This window comes from Carassius auratus, chromosome 41 (assembly GCF_003368295.1).
Source record: "Carassius auratus strain Wakin chromosome 41, ASM336829v1, whole genome shotgun sequence".
Taxonomy (NCBI): domain Eukaryota; kingdom Metazoa; phylum Chordata; class Actinopteri; order Cypriniformes; family Cyprinidae; genus Carassius; species Carassius auratus.
This window is the reverse complement of record NC_039283.1, coordinates 26,707,960-26,728,495: the sequence shown is the minus strand read 5'-3', so window position 1 is coordinate 26,728,495 and position 20,536 is coordinate 26,707,960. Positions and strand designations below refer to the sequence as shown.

Below are 20,536 nucleotides of genomic sequence, written 5' to 3'. Positions count from 1 at the left end.
ATATATATTTTCTGTCATAGGATTGTTTTATAAAACTTCTGTAGGTAATTTATTTTTATGTATCCGTGTCAATAACGTGAACAGTTACATAATGCAAAGCCTTGAAATGTATGTAACTTTGAGCCTATAGTCATGCACTGGACTTGTTCTATATCTTGCATCAATCATGCAAGTTACTGCAAAATTTAGCCATCAAGGGAATATGCAAGTTTATAATAAATGAGTTTATATTATTGTTTATTACTATGACATGAAATGTTTATGATATATATTTTTGCTTGATACTTGACCAAATACAGTTGTGAATCTCAAAAAAAAAAAAATGTTTTGTTTCACCTCTTATCTTTCTTGGAGATATCCTTTTTCAATTCCATGCCTTCCAAAGTAAAACCTGATTTCACACTTCAGTTAGAATAAAGTAGTTAATGGGATGCACACACTGTTAGTGAGTGGGTAAATATTTTGCTTATTAAATGTCTATTGTGTGTCAAACCACTGACCTGGATTCTATTTTAGAGAAAACCCAATCACAAAAGTAGTATTTGTTTAGCACAGCAGGACATTATTATATATTTTACTCAGAAATCATATTTCAAAGTTGACCTGGTATTATGTGGGAGCCCACATGCAGCCATACACTTTGATTCAGACAACAACAAAAAAGCACATTTATTTGAAGAAGCTTAAAATGGAGTTGTGCAGCCATGGGAAACACAAGGTAATGGAAAGAAAAGAACACAACAAAGAACAATAATGAAGCCTGTAATGGAAAGAAGCACAGTAAGAGAATATTTTAAAAGGTCATAAATACAATAAAATGAAAGGCATGTCATAGAACAATACAATTGTGATATATCACTCAAATCCTGGTATGGTATAGTAAGTCTTAAAAGCATTTTTGCTAATTATTGGAAAGGCTCAACAGGTATACAAATGAGCACCATATGTTTTTATTGTCAAATCCTGCACCTAAATTTGTATATTTATTGCTTTGCTGCCATTTCAGAGTGTGTTTCAATTTCAGGAATTTGGGATACATCATATACTGTGTGTGTGTGTGTGTGTGTGTGTGTGTATATATAGATAGGATATAAGTTTCTCTTTAGAAGAACAAGATGTATTTTTGGTTTTAAAAACTGCTTCAAGGCACTGTATTATTATTATTAATCAAATGTCCACAGTAGTCTCTTTGCAAGTCCAAGGCAGGAAATATGCATTTGAATCTCAAGAGTTTAACCATTTTGATCTAATGAGGTTCCAAAGGAATCTCAATCACATCTTCCTCAATGATCTCTCCCTGTGGGAACATGGGAACAGGATCTGAAGTATCTTTCTGGCAGGAGAGATCTGTAAAAGGGCTAAACCAGGTCATAGAAGAGGCCCTCCGAACGCAAACTTCATAGCTTCCCAGGATGTAGTCTTCTCCCATGTAGGGTCTTCTCGCTTCAACTTTTCAATGCCCTGAAAAAAAGAAAAAAAAAACACCTCTGTGATTCTTGAAAGAGATATGAAATAATATAATCCATAAATAGATAGAAAACAACACCCATATTGCCAAAAAAAAAAAAGCGAGAAAGAAATTAAATTCCACTGATTGAACTGAAAATGAAAGCAAATGGTTACTATGGTAAATAAGGCATGGAAAGCGATTCATTTTAATCATGCACCTGCGTGCTGCTAGTGTTTAATCTTTAATATGAAATAACCCAACTGGAAGAAATGGTGCGACTTTCACTTTATTGCTCAAATTAAAAACACACGGAGCATGCAGCATGCCTTCGCATTCCAAATGTGGTTTCAAAAGGAAAATAAAAAACAGACTATTTTAAACAGCATGCATTGTGTTGAATGAACGAATATGTCTTTATACCGTTAGCAATCAAAGCTTACCTCCATCTCAGACCAATCATACAGGGACATCAGCCTAATTTAATTCTAAATATAATTAGTTGCTTTTTCATACATTTTAATTCCCCAAAAAACAGAGATTAGATATTTATGAGCAAAGGAACTACTCATAAAACAACATAAAAGGGAAACTAGGTTAGTGTTAAAGACAGACAGGAAGTTGACAGGAAGATAGAGGCAGAGCAAAATTGCACACATTTTGGATCTCTTAAGAGATTACAACAGTGATTTTGCAATGTGAATGGTTTTTCAGATGCTCGTTTTCATGTCATCCTTCTTTTAGACGTTAATCCACTGTCGGATACTTTAACACATTGTCACACACAAATGACAGAGTGTTCATGTTTTTAATTTACCATCTGTCAGAGAAGAACAGAATGATTGTCTTCTTCATACACATTTAAAGTTCAAGCACATATCATCCGTTCATCATAACAAAAATGTACATTAATAAAATGTAAAATGCAATTAACCAAAACAATGGCGAATCAATTAAGTTGAGGAGAACACACACATTTCTTAAGCCTGTTCCTTTCTTAAACATTTCTGCAAACCAGGTTTATGGAAACATACCGGGTGAATCAGCTCTTAAAAAAATAAAAATACAAGTAAATCTGATGAGTAACATAAGTACTGTTATCACTCAAAATCGTATGTATAACAGCAAATGTACCCATAATATCTCAAAACACTTTTTTTTGTTTTACATTTATAAAGTCTTTATCATTTCAATAGAATTATTATCTGACTGATTATGGAATTTAATAATAGATTAATTCTGTTGTGCAATACTTGTCGATGTAAAAGCGAGTGTATTGCTTAGTCAGTATTCATTTACAGTATGAACGGTCCCTTTAGCTACATTTCTGTTAATTACCATATTTAAAAATAAAATAATCAAACCAGATTATGAATGCATTGTTTAGTATAGAATCACTTGAATCCAAGTTTTGTCAGAACATATTTATACCCCTGTTAAAGCTGCGGTAGGGAACTTTTGATGCTCTAGCGGTTAATAAACAGAACTGCTTGCGTCTTGCGGAAGAACATCGTAGCCGGAACTACTTCTCTCTGTTTATGTCTATGAAGAATCACAAAGGTACTGGGTTACTCCGCCGCGGTATCCCCGAAGCAATCTAAAATAATATATATAAACACTTATTATAGGTGCACCCTAGTGATTCAGGACAAGCTAAAAACACGGTTTGGAAAATGGATTCATGGTGTACTCGCTTATTATATACATTTTTCTACATTTTGAACACAAACAAAGTTACGGACGGCAGCTCTGATTTGTTGTTTTTTACCGGGAGCGCATGACTTTCTGCAAATGGCAATAGGACCACTGGGAGGAGCCAGAGGTGCTTGATTTTTTTTCACAGATTATCTGTCTCATATTCTACTGTCAGGACATAATGACAGGTTTAATAAATATGTAAAATAAATTTTTTTACAAAAGTTCCCTACAGCACCTTTAAGCATCCTATATTGTTTATATACTACTTTTTATACAGCTAAAGTCAATAATTTTAAGGCCTGTTCACACCAAGAATGATACATATAAGGATAACTAGAATTATAATGATGGATCTGTTTTTAAGAAGTGCTTATAAATGTTTGATCTCTTTAAAGACTGGTGGATTCCGATTGGCTGTCAATGTTTTCAATAATTCATGAGCTGGACCAATTAGTTCTGAGAGTGATTCCAATGAGATTGTTCCTCGGTGTGGTATGGACTTCACTATTTTCATAGAATTAGAATGATTTCTAGTTATCATTACAGTTATGGTCCTTGGTATAAACGACCCCAAATCTGTATAATAAATTTGATCTGCATAATAAACCATTTTAGAGAATGGTTGTCAGTGCTCTTAGATCGTTAACCAGGAAAGGGCTGGAGTACTATACTGTAGCTAGGTATAGAGAATTAACAGAATATTTAAAAGCACCTTCAGAAAGTAGGTTATCATTGTGGACAGTCTGGCAGGATTACAATAGTGATTATATTAGCATAAATTGGCTTCTATTATCTGCGCAACATTCATCTTCATTTCGGTGTAGCTAGGCAGAGATGCTTGAGATTATGACATGATAAAGGATCGGCTTTCTGTTCTTAATTGAAATAAATAGAGGCAAGGATAATTGGATATGCAATGATTTGTTCTCTGAAAAAAAAAGAAGAGGAAGGTGATATCGTCTCACTGGTAAATGCTCTGCTCAAGTCGGGGTTACAAACAAATTAAAAGACGCTGTTTTATAAGGTCAGTCCAAGTGCACTCGAGTCTCTAGCTTAAAGCTTCCTGAGCTCAGACCACATACTGGTAGGGGTCAGCTTTCCCGTGGTCGGGGGTGGAAAACGGGCTAAACCATGCTATCGAGAAGGGGTGTCCGAATACCGCCTTCATGTTCATCCATTTTGTTTTTTAGCCCATCTTCTCTCTTCCTTTTTCAACTGCTCTATGCCCTAAAAACAAGAGATAACCGAGACTTCAGAGTGTGTGAATATGTCAAAACAAAAGAGGAAAAGAACAACTGACCCATTCCATAAACACAGAACTTTCACCATATTTTTGTTTTATCTTAGAAAAGTTGATATAGTGTGATTTTCATAGTGATGCCACTATGATTAGGTTGATATATTACTGAATACTGCCAACTTATTTTTATAAAAAGATTGTGAAGCATAATGTATTATATATTCTTATTATGTAAAAATAACTAGACTCTCAATATTCCAAACAAAGAAAGATTCAAGAAAGAAAGATTTATTTCAGGTTTATTTATCACACTAGGAAAACTGGTCAAATTGTGTGCACTGCATTTTAGGATGACAGGTTGCATGCCTTATTTACATTATATTTTTACCAGGTTTTTTTTACATATACATTAACAAAAAACATACTTATTACTTTTTCAAAATGAATGCATTGAATTGTCATACTGAACACATTATGCACTACCATTAAATATCTGGTGTCAGTAAGATGTCACTTTTTTAAAGACTCACCAAGGTTTCATTTATTTGATCAAAAATACAATATAACAGTAATATTGTGAAATATTATTACAGCTTTCAATATATATATAAAAATTTATTTATTCCTGTGATGCAAAGCTGAATTGTCATCATCATTATCCAGTCTTCTGTGTCACATCCTTCAGAAATCCTTCTAATATGCAGATTTGGTGCTCAAGAAACATTTCTCGTTATTATTGACGTTGAAAAGTCCAACAAAGTCCAACAAAGAGAATCAAATAGCATACACCTCAGAATACGTTTTAAATCAATATCTGATTTTATAGGCCAGGAATATGTGTGGATTGTGTTTTTCAGGTCAGTTGTTAGAAGAAAACAGACTATGTGTTATGCAAGTATGTTGTCCAAAGCACTGGATCATTTGGAATCACATTTCAAGTGTCAATATCATGTATAATCATGTACAGGATATTCTAATAATAAGTAAACAATGTATGTGCCAAATAAGCAGTGTGGATGTATGCTACTAGTGTACTATTATTCAATACACCATGATTTTATACTTGTTGCATATGTGTAACATTTCACTTCAAGCACAGTAGCATTTTTGGTAAAACTGTCCACACGCATTAACCCTTAAACTAACAAACGCCTATCAGACCACAAGCACTACCTCCGCCACGTTCGCCCATCTGCTGAAAAGAAGCAATCTCTTACCGTCTCATCTGTGCAGATGGAATGGATCTGGGTGCCAAACATCACAGAGGTGAAGATGAGGAAGAGGAGGCCCTCAAAGCACAGGAGGATGAGGAGGATGACAGTGGCTGGAGGGGAGAAGGTACTGCACTCTGGGGTCAGGAGAGGAGAGGGAACACATACAGCCTTAACACACATACAGCTAGACAATATATTAACACAACTGTAAAATCCCAGACTCGTTCTCATTCTGTCTGGGTAGAATTAGAAAATTAAAGGGTTAAGAGGGTTTGTGGGTATGAATCTCTAGCAACACTTCTGTATCTGCATGTGCAAATTGAAACATAACAGGCTTGGCACATGGGTTAAGAGGCTAGACTGTTAAACCAAGCTTGGTTAGCAATATACCAGTGACCTGTTTGAAAACTCCATTGGTAAGGTTTTTTTTGCTATTGCTACAGTTCAAAATTTTGGGGTCAGTAAGATTATTATTATTTTTTTGTTTATGAAAGAAGTCTCGTACTCAGCAAGACTGCATTTATTTGGTCAAAAATACACTCAAACAGTTGGCAGTACCCACTGACTTGACTTCTATAGTATGGGAAACAAATACTATGGAAGTCAACAGCTACCGTCAACTGTTTGGTAACCAACATTATTAAAAATATCTTCTTTTGTGTTCGGCAGAAGACAGAAACCCATACAGGTTTGAAACAACTTGAGAGTGACTAAAACTATTTACTTTTGAATGGTTATGATGATAAAATTAATTCCCTTTCTCTTTTAAATAACCTCCCAAAAGCACGCCAGCAGCAAACACAGGTTGAAAAACTAAAAAAATCAGACTGTGGCACGCATCTGAACAATGTGTGTTTGAATCCAGCTCACAACATTTGATTATATATCGCTTCCCCTTCTTCATTACCGGTCCACTATTTGTACAAATAAAACGGACATTATATTACATTTACTGTACATACTACTGTTTGTCAATCATAAAAAAGTGCACAGCAGCAATTTTCTGTTCTCACACACATCAACTTCCACATTCACACAGACAATGGTCTATTTTTATGATACTTTCATAGTGCTTTAGCATGCTTTTTAGAGATTAAAAAAAGTTATTTACATTGTTATCAGTGTATTCATTAGAACGAACTGGAAATAAATATAAGTTTGGAACGAACATTTACATTTTTGGGTGAACTGTGACTTTAAGAAGTACTGTATCTGTATTTGCAAAGGTTGGAATGCTTTTTCCAGTAGATTAAGTTCTAAATTGCATGCTTGCCATGATCTGACCTGACACCTAGAGGTCACTGGGGTCAAGTTATCAGTCTTGCTAACAATAACTTGCTTTTCTTACTTACTTGTCCAGTCATCTTCAAAGCAGTAGAGAAAATGAAAGACCACCATGACCAAGGAATGCAGAGAGATCAGGAAAATGTACATCTGAAAAACACACCAGCACCAACATTAGATGTTTATCAGTGTCGATTTCAAATAACCAGAATGAATTTTATTAATGATACTTTCAAATTCAGAGGGAAAGGACTGGACTTTTATCAGCAAGTCCAGAACTAGTTGCATTAAAATGCAACACTTGTAAAATGTGGCAAACAACTGTGTTTGTGGTATTGTTAGAACTGCACACAATGAGATTTTTTTTAATACTTACTGTGAAAAGCACAAAGTACTTCTGGTTATTTTCCCCCACACAATTGTTTACCCAAGGGCAATGATGATCCATCTTCCGTATACAGCGCTTACAAACACTAAAATGAGTTTGAAAAGGGGAGTGGAGAAAAGAAAGAGATGAAAAAGTCACCTTAACACTTAAAATGAAAGACAGTTATCAAAACAATGGTCTGAAGATATGTTTTTTATATACCGTATATACAGTACAGACCAAAAGTTTGGACACACCTTCTCATTCAAAGAGTTTTCTTTATTTTCATGATTATGAAAATTGTAGAGTCACAATGAAGGCATCGAGGGCTATTTGACCAAGAAGGAGAGTGATGGGGTGCTGCGCCAGATGACCTGGCCTCCACAGTCACCGGACCTGAACCCAATCGAGATGGTTTAGGGGTGAGCTGGACCGCAGACAGAAGGCAAAAGGGCCAACAAGTGCTAAGCATCTCTCGGGGAACTCCTTCAAGACTGTTGGAAGACCATTTCAGGTGACTAGCTCTTGAAGCTCATCAAGAGAATGTCAAGAGTGTGCAAAGCAGTAATCAAAGCAAAAGGTGGCTACTTTGAAGAACCTACAATATGACATATTTTCAGTTGTTTCACACTTTCTTGTTATGTATATAATTCCATATATTATTCCACATGTGTTAATTCATAGCTTTGATGCCTTCAGTGTGAATCTACAATTTTCATAGTCATGAAAATAAATAAAAAAACACTTTGAATGAGAAGGTGTGTTCAAACTTTTGGTCTGTACTGTGTATATATATATATATATTCAGCTTCATGCCCTGGGGTTGGACAAAATAGTGTGATTATAATAGTTAATATCATTTGTCCTAAAAACACAGAACAACTGCCACAAAATGACAGCAAACCGCAGGATTCACCTTGAACATCCGGTTTCCACAAAACCAACTAAAGAGAATTTCACAAAGCCAGCATCCATGTAAGAGCTGCAATCGCTAAATTGCTAAAATATGGTGTCATGATCATAAAACCTGAAAAGTTGGAACGGCAAGACAAACTTCAACATCTACCCTGGCAAGCTCAATCACCTGACTTGAACACTGCAGGACCACTGCAAGCAGATGGATGAGCAGATTCCTTCAACATTGACAGACGAAGACTTTCCAATGGAGACTGTTCAGAAGTTGTATGAATCTGTATCGGAAGCTGTTTTCAATTTCGAATGGTGGTAAAAATCTTTAATAATGAAATATGGCTGATTTCCCAGGTGTTCACATTATTTTGTCCAACTCTTTTAAATGCATCTAAAATTCTTTTAATGCAGCAAAAAAACGAAACAAAAAAACCATGGACGTTAATATGAGCATGATGAATAGTGCAGCTCCTGTTACGCATCTACGTCTCCACATGCTCCTCTCTCACCTGCAGTGGTGAGCTCTATCCGGCTTGATACTGCAGCATTTGGGACATTTGTAAACCACCTGGCCAGGCTTCAGCTGCAGGCTCTCGATGTACTCCTTAGTGGCGTTTCCCTTTGGCACGGCTCCCTAAGAAAGCATCAAGCAACTTCAGCAACATTTTAATAGTATTATGGGAAGCATTTATGACACCCTGATGAAGATTTAGGGTAGACTAGGGGTAAAACAGCTACAGGGATGACATTTATGCTCAATATTTTTTGCATAAGTTTCGGTACCTACTGAATTCAAATGAATGTCTATTTTATATCTAGGTAACTGGTTAATAGTAAACATTAATGGTGTTGCTAGAAGCTAAATTACAAGATTTTATCTTGACTGTGAGCTCTGGGGGAAATGATAACATCAGTTATTAATTACAAATTGTGCGACTTAACTGAATCTTCAACATGATTAATGTTAATAGTTAACATGCAATAAACTAACACAGAATATGTCTAATGAACATATTATTATTATCAATTTTATATAGATAATTATAGATGCAACAAATATAATTATCATTAAATATATATTATTCAAATATATTATTATTATTATTATTATTCTTAGTGAGATACAGTAAGGTATTACAGGGTATCTTCACATTTTTTAACAGCAAATTTAATGACTTTTAAGACCTTTTTAAGTCCTCTAAAAGGAAAATTTAAGACTTTATCTAAACAAAAAAAAAAGGGAAATGTTCAGTCCAACAACACAGATTGATGTGGCGAAGCATTAGTGTGGCACAACTCATCACAACCACGCTCAAGACAGGTCAAAGGGGCGCGAAAACTTTTATACCAAGTGCTGATTGACCTTACAACCCTGACATGGTTGACTATGTATAAACTATCAGCCTTTAAGGTACTTCAGGTAATTTCTAAATTCTGGCCCCTCATAGCAGTTTGAAAAAGACATGGAAGACAGCCCCAGGACATTACAAAAGCCCATTTCATCATACTTGATCTAAATTATGGTTAAATGTTGCTGCCTAATAGCCTTGAGCTGGGTTTGGGGGTTCTCCCCCAAGAAAATGTTGTTCAGGGTCTGATTAGTGTTTTCTATGTCATTTCAGACACAGATAAATGCAAGCACATTCAATAATCTATGCATAGACCTAATGAATGACAGACAATTGTAGGAAAGATCAGGATCAGAAATTTATTGCATGTTTCAGTTGTAGGAGATCCATGACTTTCCAATTTACTGTGGGTCCATCCATTGACACAGAAAGCATGTTCCTTAAATTAAGTTCCTTGGTGCCCTCCTGAAATTATAAAAAAATAAAATCAAAACAAAGTCCACCTCAAGAATGATAACATTTTCATTCATGTTCACTCAAATTAAATTTATGCATTTAGCAGACGCTTTTATCCAAAGCGATTTACAGTGCATTCAGGCTATACATTTTTACATATCATGTGTTCCCGGGGAATTGAACCCCCAAACTTGCTTGCTTGCTAGATCAGTGCTCTACCAGTTGAGCTGCAGGAACACTAGATTAGATGGTTTGTCTAAAGTAGTGATTCTCAAACTGTGGTCTGGGGACCAATGGAGGTATGCCAGATTACCAAGGAGGGTCTGTGAGCAAAAGTCATCAACCAAAATGACTGACATGGACTGTGACACCTTTGAACATTTCCAATTCACTTCTCATGACTTGTTTTCTAATCATGCACATTATTAGCAGGTGAAGTTAGCCATGGTTTCAGAAGACTAAAATGGCCTACATTTTTACATGCATTAGGGATGATCATTAAGCCAAATATGTCAAGTTTTTTTTTTTTTTTTTATTGGCTAAGTGGTCCTTGATTTGAAAGAAAAAATGTTTGAGAAACAAGTTAAGCCATAATAGTGAATGCTCACAAATTGGGCCTATGTGATAGGGTTCAGTGTCAACGTTGTTAACCTAAAATTGAGAAGCACAAAACAGATATTTGGAGTCTAACTATGAACTGGGCTACATTATTTGATTCAATTCAATTTTACTTTTCACATAAAAAAAATGCAAGAAGCATAATGCATATTGAATGCTTTATATAATAATGTTATTTACAGCACTGCCTTCCATCCATAATGAAGTAGTCCTATGCCTAGATGTCACCCACACACAACATTTTTTTAACTGATTGGCTGGGACAATATATCGATGCATTTTGAATCAAGAAATTATTCTGGATCGATTCCAATTTTTCTGAATGCATCGCGATTCTCTCTCGAATCAATTCTTAGTTTAGTTTTTAACAGCAGATGCCACTGCATGATTTATATGCGTAACACACACCACTTGAACCTACTATAAAATAATTAATAAAGTTCGAAAAGGTTGAAGCGAAGTACAAGGGTGTTTGCAGTGGGGCATTTACATTAATCTCGCGTCATAAAAGCAATATATCAATTACATAATCAGACTCAGCAGAACGCACGAGCGCTCTTCGTCGTGAGCATTTGAGTGTTCGGTTAAAAACTAGCCTAGAGCGCCATCTGCAAAAACTAAGCTCGGAATCAATTCACAATGCATTCGGAAAAATTTAAATCAATCCAAGAATTGTGACGCATCGATATATTGTCCCAAATATTCATTAGGAAATAACAAAAACACATGAAGCATTTTAACATATTCAAATAATTTTAAATGATACTTTTAGAGTCTTACCTTAAAGTGCTACAGCAAGTCTTCTGCCGTTGAGGGGCTCAAAAACTGAGAACCAAGATAGCGAGACCTGACAATCGTGGTCTTGTCCACAGCTTTATCGTCTTTGCCCATGCTTGCGATTTCGCAAACTGCCGTGGTGGCGAACCATCAACGCAACGCGTTCATCAATCACTTACTCGTATGTCACCTATGGAATGATGCAGGTTGCACCCACGAAGTGCTGCCCCCAAATGTTACGCTGGTCAAATTGCGGTTGAAAAAATAAATAAAAATGACGAGTCGGACATGAAATTTAAGATCCCACATGAAATTTAAGACATTCATATGGAAAATTCCAGGATTCAAGACATTTTCAGACCTTAAAAATCGAAAATTGTATTTAAGACATTTCAAGACTTTTTAAGGACCCGCGGGGACCCTGTATTATTTAAATTCAGTTTATAAGCATTATAATTCCCCTCATATACCTGCAGAATCCCCTTATAATGGGGGAAATTGTCTCCTCTACCCACCGGGCACCCTGAAAGCATTTATTATTGGAGTAAAAACTTACCGGGTCGGTGCACATGGCTCTGAAATGAGACGCCAAGGCGAGGAAGGCCAGGCTGTTGAAGAGGGTGCCGTTCAACAGGCTGTAGGTAAGGCTCTTTGAAGGAATCAGCATGACGAACAACACAACAACCTCGGCAAAGACGACGAGAAGCCAGGTGATGATCGCACAAACGATGCCGCAGGCATCTCTGATGAACCACATGTTGTTCTGTCGCTCATGACAGGGAGGAAGACAGTGTGCGGGCTCCAGGCCACTGGCCTGCCTCTCGACGTCCCTGAAACGTGGCACTGGACTTCTCATCCTACCACGGAGATGCCATCCTGTCGGTGGCAATGGAAAAAAAGAGACAAAGATGGATAAATCTACCTTTTTTCATCACTGAAATAATTTTTTTTTTTTAGTTCACAAACCACACAAAACAAGATGGTGAGTATAGATTTGTTTAGACAGTGGATCTCAAACAAGGAGCATTAGAAAACTTCCAAATTTTACTTATTGGATATACAAGGTAATAAAAAAATATTGACTTCTAGACCTGTAAAAGTCAAGGGAATTCATAAAATATTAAAAGGTTATGGGCATTTTTATAATATAGCTAGGCCAAGCTCTAAATTTATTTGTGAGTAACGATAATTTTAAATTATTATGCAATTTTATCATTAAAAACCCTGTATTTGACTTAACTGGGGAGGTCTTGAATGTTGAGAAGCACTGCTTTAGGAGACCCAGAAGGTCATATTTAGTGGACACAGCAGTATGGAAGCTGCAGTCTGACAGATAAAGTCACTAAAGCAGAACCAACAATGTCACAAGAGGACACATTGTAGTTCCAGTGTTTTTTTTTACCTCCCTTTATGGTCCACAGATCAATACATCCAACTTGTATGCCTACTGATGACATTCCGATCTACTCGGGTCAATAACGAGACAAGCATGCATTGTTCAAGTGTGCCTGACATTATTTAGCAGTTGCATTATGCGTTTCAAAATATGTAAAGAAAATCAACTTCACCAAACAGCCCAAAGTCTAGTTTATAAAGTCAAAGAATCAAAAACAGGACATAATAATAACACAGTGGCGAAAATTACCATCCATATAACATCAACAACACATAGCGCACTTTTTATCATATTATTAAATCGTATGAAATAGAATGTATATAGCAAAACAGCGATTTTGATTGAATAACACTGAATTCAGTAATCCAGCTGTTTACAGAAACCTGCGCTACCTGGCCATAGCGATACTCACGTATTTGGCGACGCTGGAGCTCCTCGCGTTTGCTCGCCCACTCAAGGCCGAGAAGATCCGATCATGCATGGACCACGCTAACAGGGGAGCATGTTCGACATCAGTGTTTTAACAAAAATTGTGGTTTACCCGATTATTAGTCGAGGGCTGGTGAAATGCTGCATTTTTGTGCCGTGGCAGCTCCTCCCTCCACTGGAGAAACTGATAGCCACACCTCCCTTTCGCTAGATCACGATCCGAAATGGAAACCAGTTCTAGAAAACGAGTCTTTGGACTGCAGGAGTTGCCTGGGAGACTGAAACTTGAGGGTCTTTTATTTGGAGGAGCCGCCTCAGGTTGATTTTATTCTATTGGGAATATTTTGTTGTATTAAAAACATAACAATTTTAAAGCCTGTTGCTTCATAAGAATTTTAATCTGGTACACAAAATGAATGTCAGCGCGATCGAGTCTTGTAAAACGACTTTAAAATATATCCCTTCCAGTAATCACAAACGACTGTGATTGGCTCGTCCCCACAGCGCTGAGAAAAGTATATTTCGTTGAGAAAAGTATATATCGTTGTTTACCTGGCACTTCTAGACACTGATAAACTTTAATAGTGATTGCTTTCAAAAAGGGAAAATAAATAAATAAATACAACTATTATTTAGGCCCCCACCCATATTTTTTTTTTTAAGATTGCTGTTGGCCATTCTAGTCTAGTAAATGTTTTAGTGTCTTGAACAACAACAAAATAATAATAATAAAAAATTCGCTCTTCAATTTCTTGCAGTTTGGTTTTTATTTCCAAATATGCAAGTACTGATATAGTAAAATAGATATAAATTAGTAAAGGTAATAATTGTTCGTTAGCCTATACATTTAAGTTTGGACAGATCAATTTTGTTTCTTATTTATAGAACATATTTATATTTCAGAATGAGTTAATGAAAACCCTGTCATATAATTTTATAACTTTTTATATTATGACCCAGTATTGGTTGCACTGTCCCTTACTGAAATCAATGTGTGCAATATTCATTTTATTTATTTATTTATTTATTTATTAGCAGGTTTGGTTTTAGCACGGACTTTTATTGTGTGGTGTGACTGAGCGTAAAGCGTAAAGCGTAAAGCGTCGCATAAAATTTACGCAAAATAGCCCAACATGTGGGTTGCCAAATTGCCAACCACATTGTTAAACAAAATAATAATGATTGACAAGATCATTTTATTTAATTTTATTCCAAATTGTAATTGTATTTTATATTTATATTTTACATTAACAGCTCATACAAAATAGTCCTGGTTAATGATTGTTGCTTATATCACTGGTTTATGAGGCATAAGTACAGAGCTAGTATGAACAGTTGTTGTTGTTGTTGTTTTTTTCCTGTCCATAATCATAAATTGTGGATTTACGTCTTTACCTGGCATCAAAAAAAAAGATTTACCCGTTTTAACACGTTTTTATAAAGTCTATGTTTTTAACCCAGGAAATTATTTTATGCGGACAATCTGGCAACCCATAGACTCCAGTTCCCCGTTGGTGTGAGGAGGTACAATGAAGGGACGATGGCTGCCTGCATCAGAGTAATATGGATGAGAATGACCACCTTGACAGTCGCTATTCATGATGGGTCTGTTCTCCTGAACGCTTTCTTTGCCAAAACACACTAATCTCCCTGATTCCTCCCATCTGTAGACACCAAGTGTTGTGTTTGTATCAGTTTGCTAGCTCCGTGCTATGATTCTATCCACATCATCTCTCTTTAATTGACCTGACCGGTGAGTAGCTGACGTTTGATGGATATTCGCCGTTTTATAACACACATACGCTTACAAGCTCTGTGAAGGTAAGTTAAAGCGAAGTGACCTCATTAGGCAACACAGATGTTTAGTTAGCTGGCTTTGTTTGTTGCTAACATTAGCAATTGCTATTGTAGTACATTTGTTTCCATGGTTGTTGATGGTAAAGGTCAGTATGGCAAACTTGAAGCAAAAAAAAAAAAATTTATATATATTTTTTTATATAAATTTATTCATCAAATTAAATCTCAGAACAGAACGTTTGCAAATTGTTCAAATAGCATTAGTGTCCAAGGAATTTGCATGGATTCTTTAGAGTAACATCAAATATAATCTACGTCTGAATTGCTGACGTTGCTTGTCTTAATTTTTTTTTTTTTTTTTTAGGTTTGATGCGTTTCTATTTTGAAATGAAGAATGAATTAACAACCTTTCCCCTTTTATTATTTCTCTCTTTAGATATCAGTCATAACATGGCCATCACACAGTTTCGCCTTTTTAAAATATGCACCTGCTTGGCATCTGTTCTGTCATTCTTGAAGAGACTGATTTGCAGGTGACTAAGTTTTATACTCTTTTGTTCAATTTGATACATATTCATTTTGACTGTTGACATAAGAGGATCTGGAGATGAGAATGTGTGTCCCTAACAGACATGATGCTGAGTTTCGTCTGTTGTCTTTTTTTTTTATGTAGGGCTGGAAGGTCACGCAAGCTAAGCGGGGATCAGATCACCCTTCCGACCACAGTTGATTATTCCTCTGCACCAAAACAGGTTAGAGAATGCATCGTGCTGAAGATGAATATTGGAATATTTTCTATGGTGATTGGTTGGGAAATGGGTCATAAGAAAAATAGTTTGCATAGAGAAAGTACAATTTTTGGGCAATATTATATAATCTAATTTTAAAATAAAAGTATATTGTTACAATACATTATGTTTTAAATAAATCTTGAATCATGTGACTGAAAACTGGAATAATGGCTGCTGTAAATTTAGTTTTGCCATCATGGGAATAAATTACAGTTTAAATTATATTAAAATATGAAATGCTATTCACAATATTACTGTTTTTTTGTTGTTGTTGTTGTTTAACGTTTTGATCAAATTAATATTTTGGTCAGCATTAGAGACATATTTTAAACATATTACAAAATGGTCTTGAAAATAATGTTCTGGCCTTAATAGTGGCTTTCATAGGGGATGTAGATTAAGTATTCCTATCAGTATGAAATTAAAAGAGCTTTTCAAATTACAAATAAAAGCCATGCATTCGTATGCATCTATGAGAATGACAAAAATAAAGCACAGTTTCTTAGAATGAAACTGGGAAGATGACTGTTTCTACTAATGACCTTTGTTTGATGTAATGAGTGAATGTTTGCTGTATAATTGAATTCAGCCGGAGATTGAAGAGTGGAGCTCATGGGATGAGGACGCTCCCACTAGTATCAAAATTGAAGGAGGTAACGGGATAGTTCCCCCTCCACAGAATGAAGCTGAAGAAGAAGAGCCAGACTACTTCAAAGACATGGCTCCCACCATCAGGAAAACCCAGAAGGTAGGCTCAGTATTTGTGGGGGTTACATCGGCTGCCAGTTCATTTATTTCTTATCTCTTATATCTTCTGTCCTAGTTTAAAAAAAAAAAAATATTCTGTCCTATAGTTTTCATATTTTATGTTAATACATCATATTAACTCTTCTTCTCTTGTTTTCTCTTTTAAAAACAATATAAAAAATATATACAATTTGTTAACAATTTATTTCTTTAAATAGGGCATATGGAAATGAAATCCTAGTAAAATAAGAGATTTTTATAGTCTAATGTGAAAAATTCTAGAAAGTTTTCATCACCTTGTGGTGAATAATTGGCCAGATATTGTTGAAGGACTAATGCAGTGGTACTGCTGACCTCCTCAGTCCCATTTTTGTGTAATATGCAATATCATTCAAAAGTTTGGAGTCAGCAAATAATTTCTACAAATTGTTCAAAAGTGATAACATTTTTTTTTTTAAATTAATTTCTGTTTCAAATAAATCTGTTCTTTTGAACTTGATTAAAGATTGATTAAAGAAGCCTGAAAAAACATCAACATTAGTAATAATAATAATAATAATAATTTCTTGAGCACCAGATTAGCATATTAGAATGATTCCTGAAGGAGTTCTAAAATAATCATTTCATTTCCATTTTGTGCTCTTTTTCCAGATTGTCTTGAAGAAAAGGGAACCTCTGAATTTCTCTATGCCAGACAGCTCCTCAGGTTTCTCCAGCCGACTAGCTGCCACTCAGAACATGTCCTTCATCCAGCCCTCTGTGAGTGATACAGTCTAAAGACTGATAGTTATTAGGAGGCCAATTAACACACAAAAAAATGATTTATTGGGAGTCCTCCAACTCCAGCAGATCTCATCACTTTAATATGTTGGATCAAGTGGTATGTGATCAGAAAACACAATGTCTCTGTGTGCTGCAGGCGGAGCTGGGGGACCTTGACACCTGGCAGGAGGACACCAATGCCTGGGAGGATGAGGCAGATGCAGCCTGGGAGGCAGAGGAAGTGCTGAGGTAAGCTACCTTACCAGCGGACTGTGAGGTGATGCTGTACAACATAAACATGTTTCCCTTAATACCTGCAATAGTAAATCACTTATATATAGATAACTAACTAAATAACAAATTTTTAATTTTTTATGAATAGAGGGTTAATCCATTTAAAGGGAGAACGTGGTGGTTTTATGAGTTTGTCCACTAGGTGTCAGTGTACAAGCACAGTTGTTTTCAACCTCCACTGCATTGTGCCAGATCATGATTAAAGGGACAGGTCACCTAAAAATGAAATAGTGTCATCATTTACTACCCTTACGTCATTCCAATCCTGTGTCCACTTCTTTCTCAATGTTGTATATAAAATATTATTTTTAAGGATGTTGATAACAGTTTCAGTTCCCATAGACTACCACTGTGTGGATAAAAAGTACAATGGAAGTACTGGGAACCGGAAATGCTTGGGTTTCTGGTCACTCCAGGTTTGGAATGACATGAAGGTGAATAAATGACGACAGAATTTTTGGGTTTACTTTGATCTATCATATATCATCATATTTGAAAGGGCATGATTTTTAATTGTCTTTACAGACTACTGATTACTGATAAACATAAAAAATATATCTTTCTTTGTCTGTGGTGTACACAGGCAGCAGAAGCTGGCTGAGAGAGAGAGACGTGCCATGGAGCAACAGAGGAAGAAAATAGAGAAAGAGGCACAGAGAATGATGAAAAAAGAGCAGAAGATTGCTGTCAAACTTTCATAACATTAATACAGCGCACTGGACACTCAAAGCAACAGCCAAACAACTGTTCATATTACATTTGACCTGGTTTTGTCCTGCACACCATACTACTGTCTTCACCTTTTTGGGATATCCATCGGCCACATTAGGGATTTTTGTTTTGCATTTTATTTTTGGGGGTTTTTCTTTTTTGTATTGGACTGAACACAGCACAAAGAATCTTCCCTTATGTTTAATGAGATGTTGTGACTGTTCTTACTGTGCACTCGAGGAAAGATCGTGTTTTTCTGTCAGTATTTATAACACTTGAATGATTTCCAGAAAAACATATCATATTTGTTTTTTTTTTTGTTTGCCTTTTCCCCCACCTGTTTTTCTTCATGAAAGTCTTGTGCTTGAAACACTGGACCTGATATTGGGTGATATCTCAATATTTCAGAAAAATCAAATTTATGCAACCTTGGGTTTTCGCTCGCCACTTTCTGTTTCACTGTCTTTCTAATCTGTTACAATTCTGTTTACCTGATAATCATGGGCTTACTTGTGAATAATCTTTTACGACCTTACAGTTTGATCTTGATTTTTCCAAAGACAGAAATTTGAGGCAAGGAATTCATATTTGTCAGTGTGAATAGAGAGCAGAGATATTCAGTATGTACTGAGGCTCAAAGAAAGCGCTTTTAAGAGACGTGGGTTGGTCGTTATGGAAACTCTGAAATTTTTAAAATATCGCATATTGGCAACTGAACCATATTTTATCTTTAGTAAGAAAAAACATTGACAGTTTATTTTAAAGCAGTTTCACCAGGAGAACGGCTTGTCTTTTGCTATTAAAACATTTCTTATCTCTTGAATATAAATTGATCATGTTTATTGATACAACGAGGATGATGATGATGATGATGGTGGTGCTGAAATAAACTTCTGCATGCTGTGATTATAAAGGAACATAAAGCCATGAGAGCCACAGGTACAGATATCGAAAATCTGAATAAAATCACACCTTTAGCTATGATTTATGTTCCCAGCTCATGCATGCTCATGCCTTTTTAAGTTGTTTTTACAATTTTTCACAGTACGTCCTTAGCTGTAATAAACATTTCAGTTATCGCTTCAATGGTTCATTTTAACTGGAGGCTTCAAGGTTCTTCTACTGTAATTTTTGCACCAAAGTAAAAAGAAAGTCATTGGGTCTCTGAACATAATTAGCAATACAAGACTTTATTCGCTCTGTTAGTATCCAGACTGTTAAGAAGTTCAGTCAGCATCATAGAGCTGCCTCTGGAATACATGTGCTATTATTTGTGATATTCAAGGTCAGACGCATTGTCCGGACCGGAGGAATATTCCAGCTCTGAGATTATGATGTCATAATCCCCATCTGCCTCAGCAACGCCCCCCGGCCAACCAACCAACCCTCCCACAGCTTTACCCACCTAGACGAGAGAGGAAAATAAACCATGACTGAAATATACATTACATGCTGTCTTCTGCAGCTATGCGCATCTTTATCACACCAGACTTCATGTTTTTCACATGAGTTTGTCTCTGTAATCAAGATTTTTGGACCATGTTCATTAAATAAAATGTATGTGTTCATTAAATAAAAAATATATAAACACTGTTCAAAGATTCTATGCACCAAAAATGCATTGAGATGAAAAAAAAATGCCTCAACAAAATCATATTAACACTTTTACAGTACATAGTCTGGAACAGAGCTAAAAGCTAACTGTAGTGTCCAACTGGGCTAACGGTACATTATAGCAAGAATTTTCTCAGTCTTGCTATTTCATGCATGCAGGGTTGTGTGTTATGCAATAGTCAAGTCCCATCTGGTAACAGATGTACTATGTGTTTTTCAGGCGGCCCAGGGGTCCACACTTGCTGTGTAATGGTTGCTTTAGTCTCAGCTTCTGAATATAGCAGTGTTGAGGTTCATACACTCCATATATTTTGTATGATATAAAATGTTTTTGGATTCTTGTGTGTGTACCCTGCAGGTCCATTGAAGAAGGATTAATGCACTTTTAACTGTTGCTGCCTGCAGGATTTCTCTTAAATCATTGAAGTTCAAAACTTCTTTGTTTCGTCAGTTATGGGGACATTCATGTCTTAGACTGAGGGTCATTTTTTTATTTGGCCTGAATGCATATGCATATGAAGGTCATAAACAAGAAGTAGCTGTCCAAATAAACTTAATCTTGTAAACAGCAAAGAATTCAAGCTAAAAGATCAGTGATTAAATCACACTTGCTGTGCACACAAGATTTTATTACAT

The 20,536-nt window shown here is 35.8% G+C and overlaps 1 protein-coding gene, 1 long non-coding RNA gene and 1 pseudogene across 3 annotated transcripts; 1 reads left to right on the top strand and 2 right to left on the bottom strand.

Moving 5' to 3' along the window:
- Positions 1-644: 644 nt before the first annotated feature.
- On the bottom strand, positions 645-13,370 carry LOC113059465 (palmitoyltransferase ZDHHC3-like; annotated as a pseudogene).
- Positions 9,842-11,764, bottom strand: LOC113059467 (uncharacterized). The gene is made up of 2 exons (XR_003278093.1): positions 11,363-11,764; positions 9,842-9,973 (listed from the first exon to the last, which is right to left on the bottom strand). It is a non-coding gene; the product is annotated as an uncharacterized LOC113059467 (long non-coding RNA).
- A 1-nt stretch (position 13,371) lies between the features above and the next one.
- LOC113059466 (receptor-binding cancer antigen expressed on SiSo cells-like) lies at positions 13,372-19,372 on the top strand. Of its 2 annotated transcripts, none has more exons than XM_026227998.1 (8): positions 13,372-13,502; positions 14,646-14,937; positions 15,418-15,514; positions 15,655-15,733; positions 16,362-16,520; positions 17,171-17,278; positions 17,439-17,530; positions 18,159-19,372. In XM_026227998.1, the coding sequence occupies exons 3-8, from the start codon at positions 15,432-15,434 to the stop codon at positions 18,274-18,276; spliced, it is 639 nt and encodes a 212-aa protein (XP_026083783.1). In that variant the 5' UTR covers positions 13,372-13,502; positions 14,646-14,937; positions 15,418-15,431; the 3' UTR covers positions 18,277-19,372. The 2 variants fall into 2 exon arrangements, with proteins under 2 accessions (XP_026083783.1, XP_026083782.1); XM_026227997.1 differs by having other exon boundaries at positions 14,646-15,005.
- The last annotated feature ends 1,164 nt before the right edge of the window (positions 19,373-20,536 follow it).

What these genes read in the sequence shown, in the direction of transcription:
- LOC113059466 (XM_026227998.1), top strand. Translation starts at nt 15,432, where the DNA reads ATGGCCATCACACAGTTTCGCCTTTTTAAAATATGCACCTGCTTGGCA. An exon ending in CCATCAGGAAAACCCAGAAG is followed by an intron (nt 16,521 to 17,170) that starts GTAGGCTCAGTA and finishes CTCTTTTTCCAG; the next exon opens with ATTGTCTTGAAGAAAAGGGA. An exon ending in TGTCCTTCATCCAGCCCTCT is followed by an intron (nt 17,279 to 17,438) that starts GTGAGTGATACA and finishes TGTGTGCTGCAG; the next exon opens with GCGGAGCTGGGGGACCTTGA.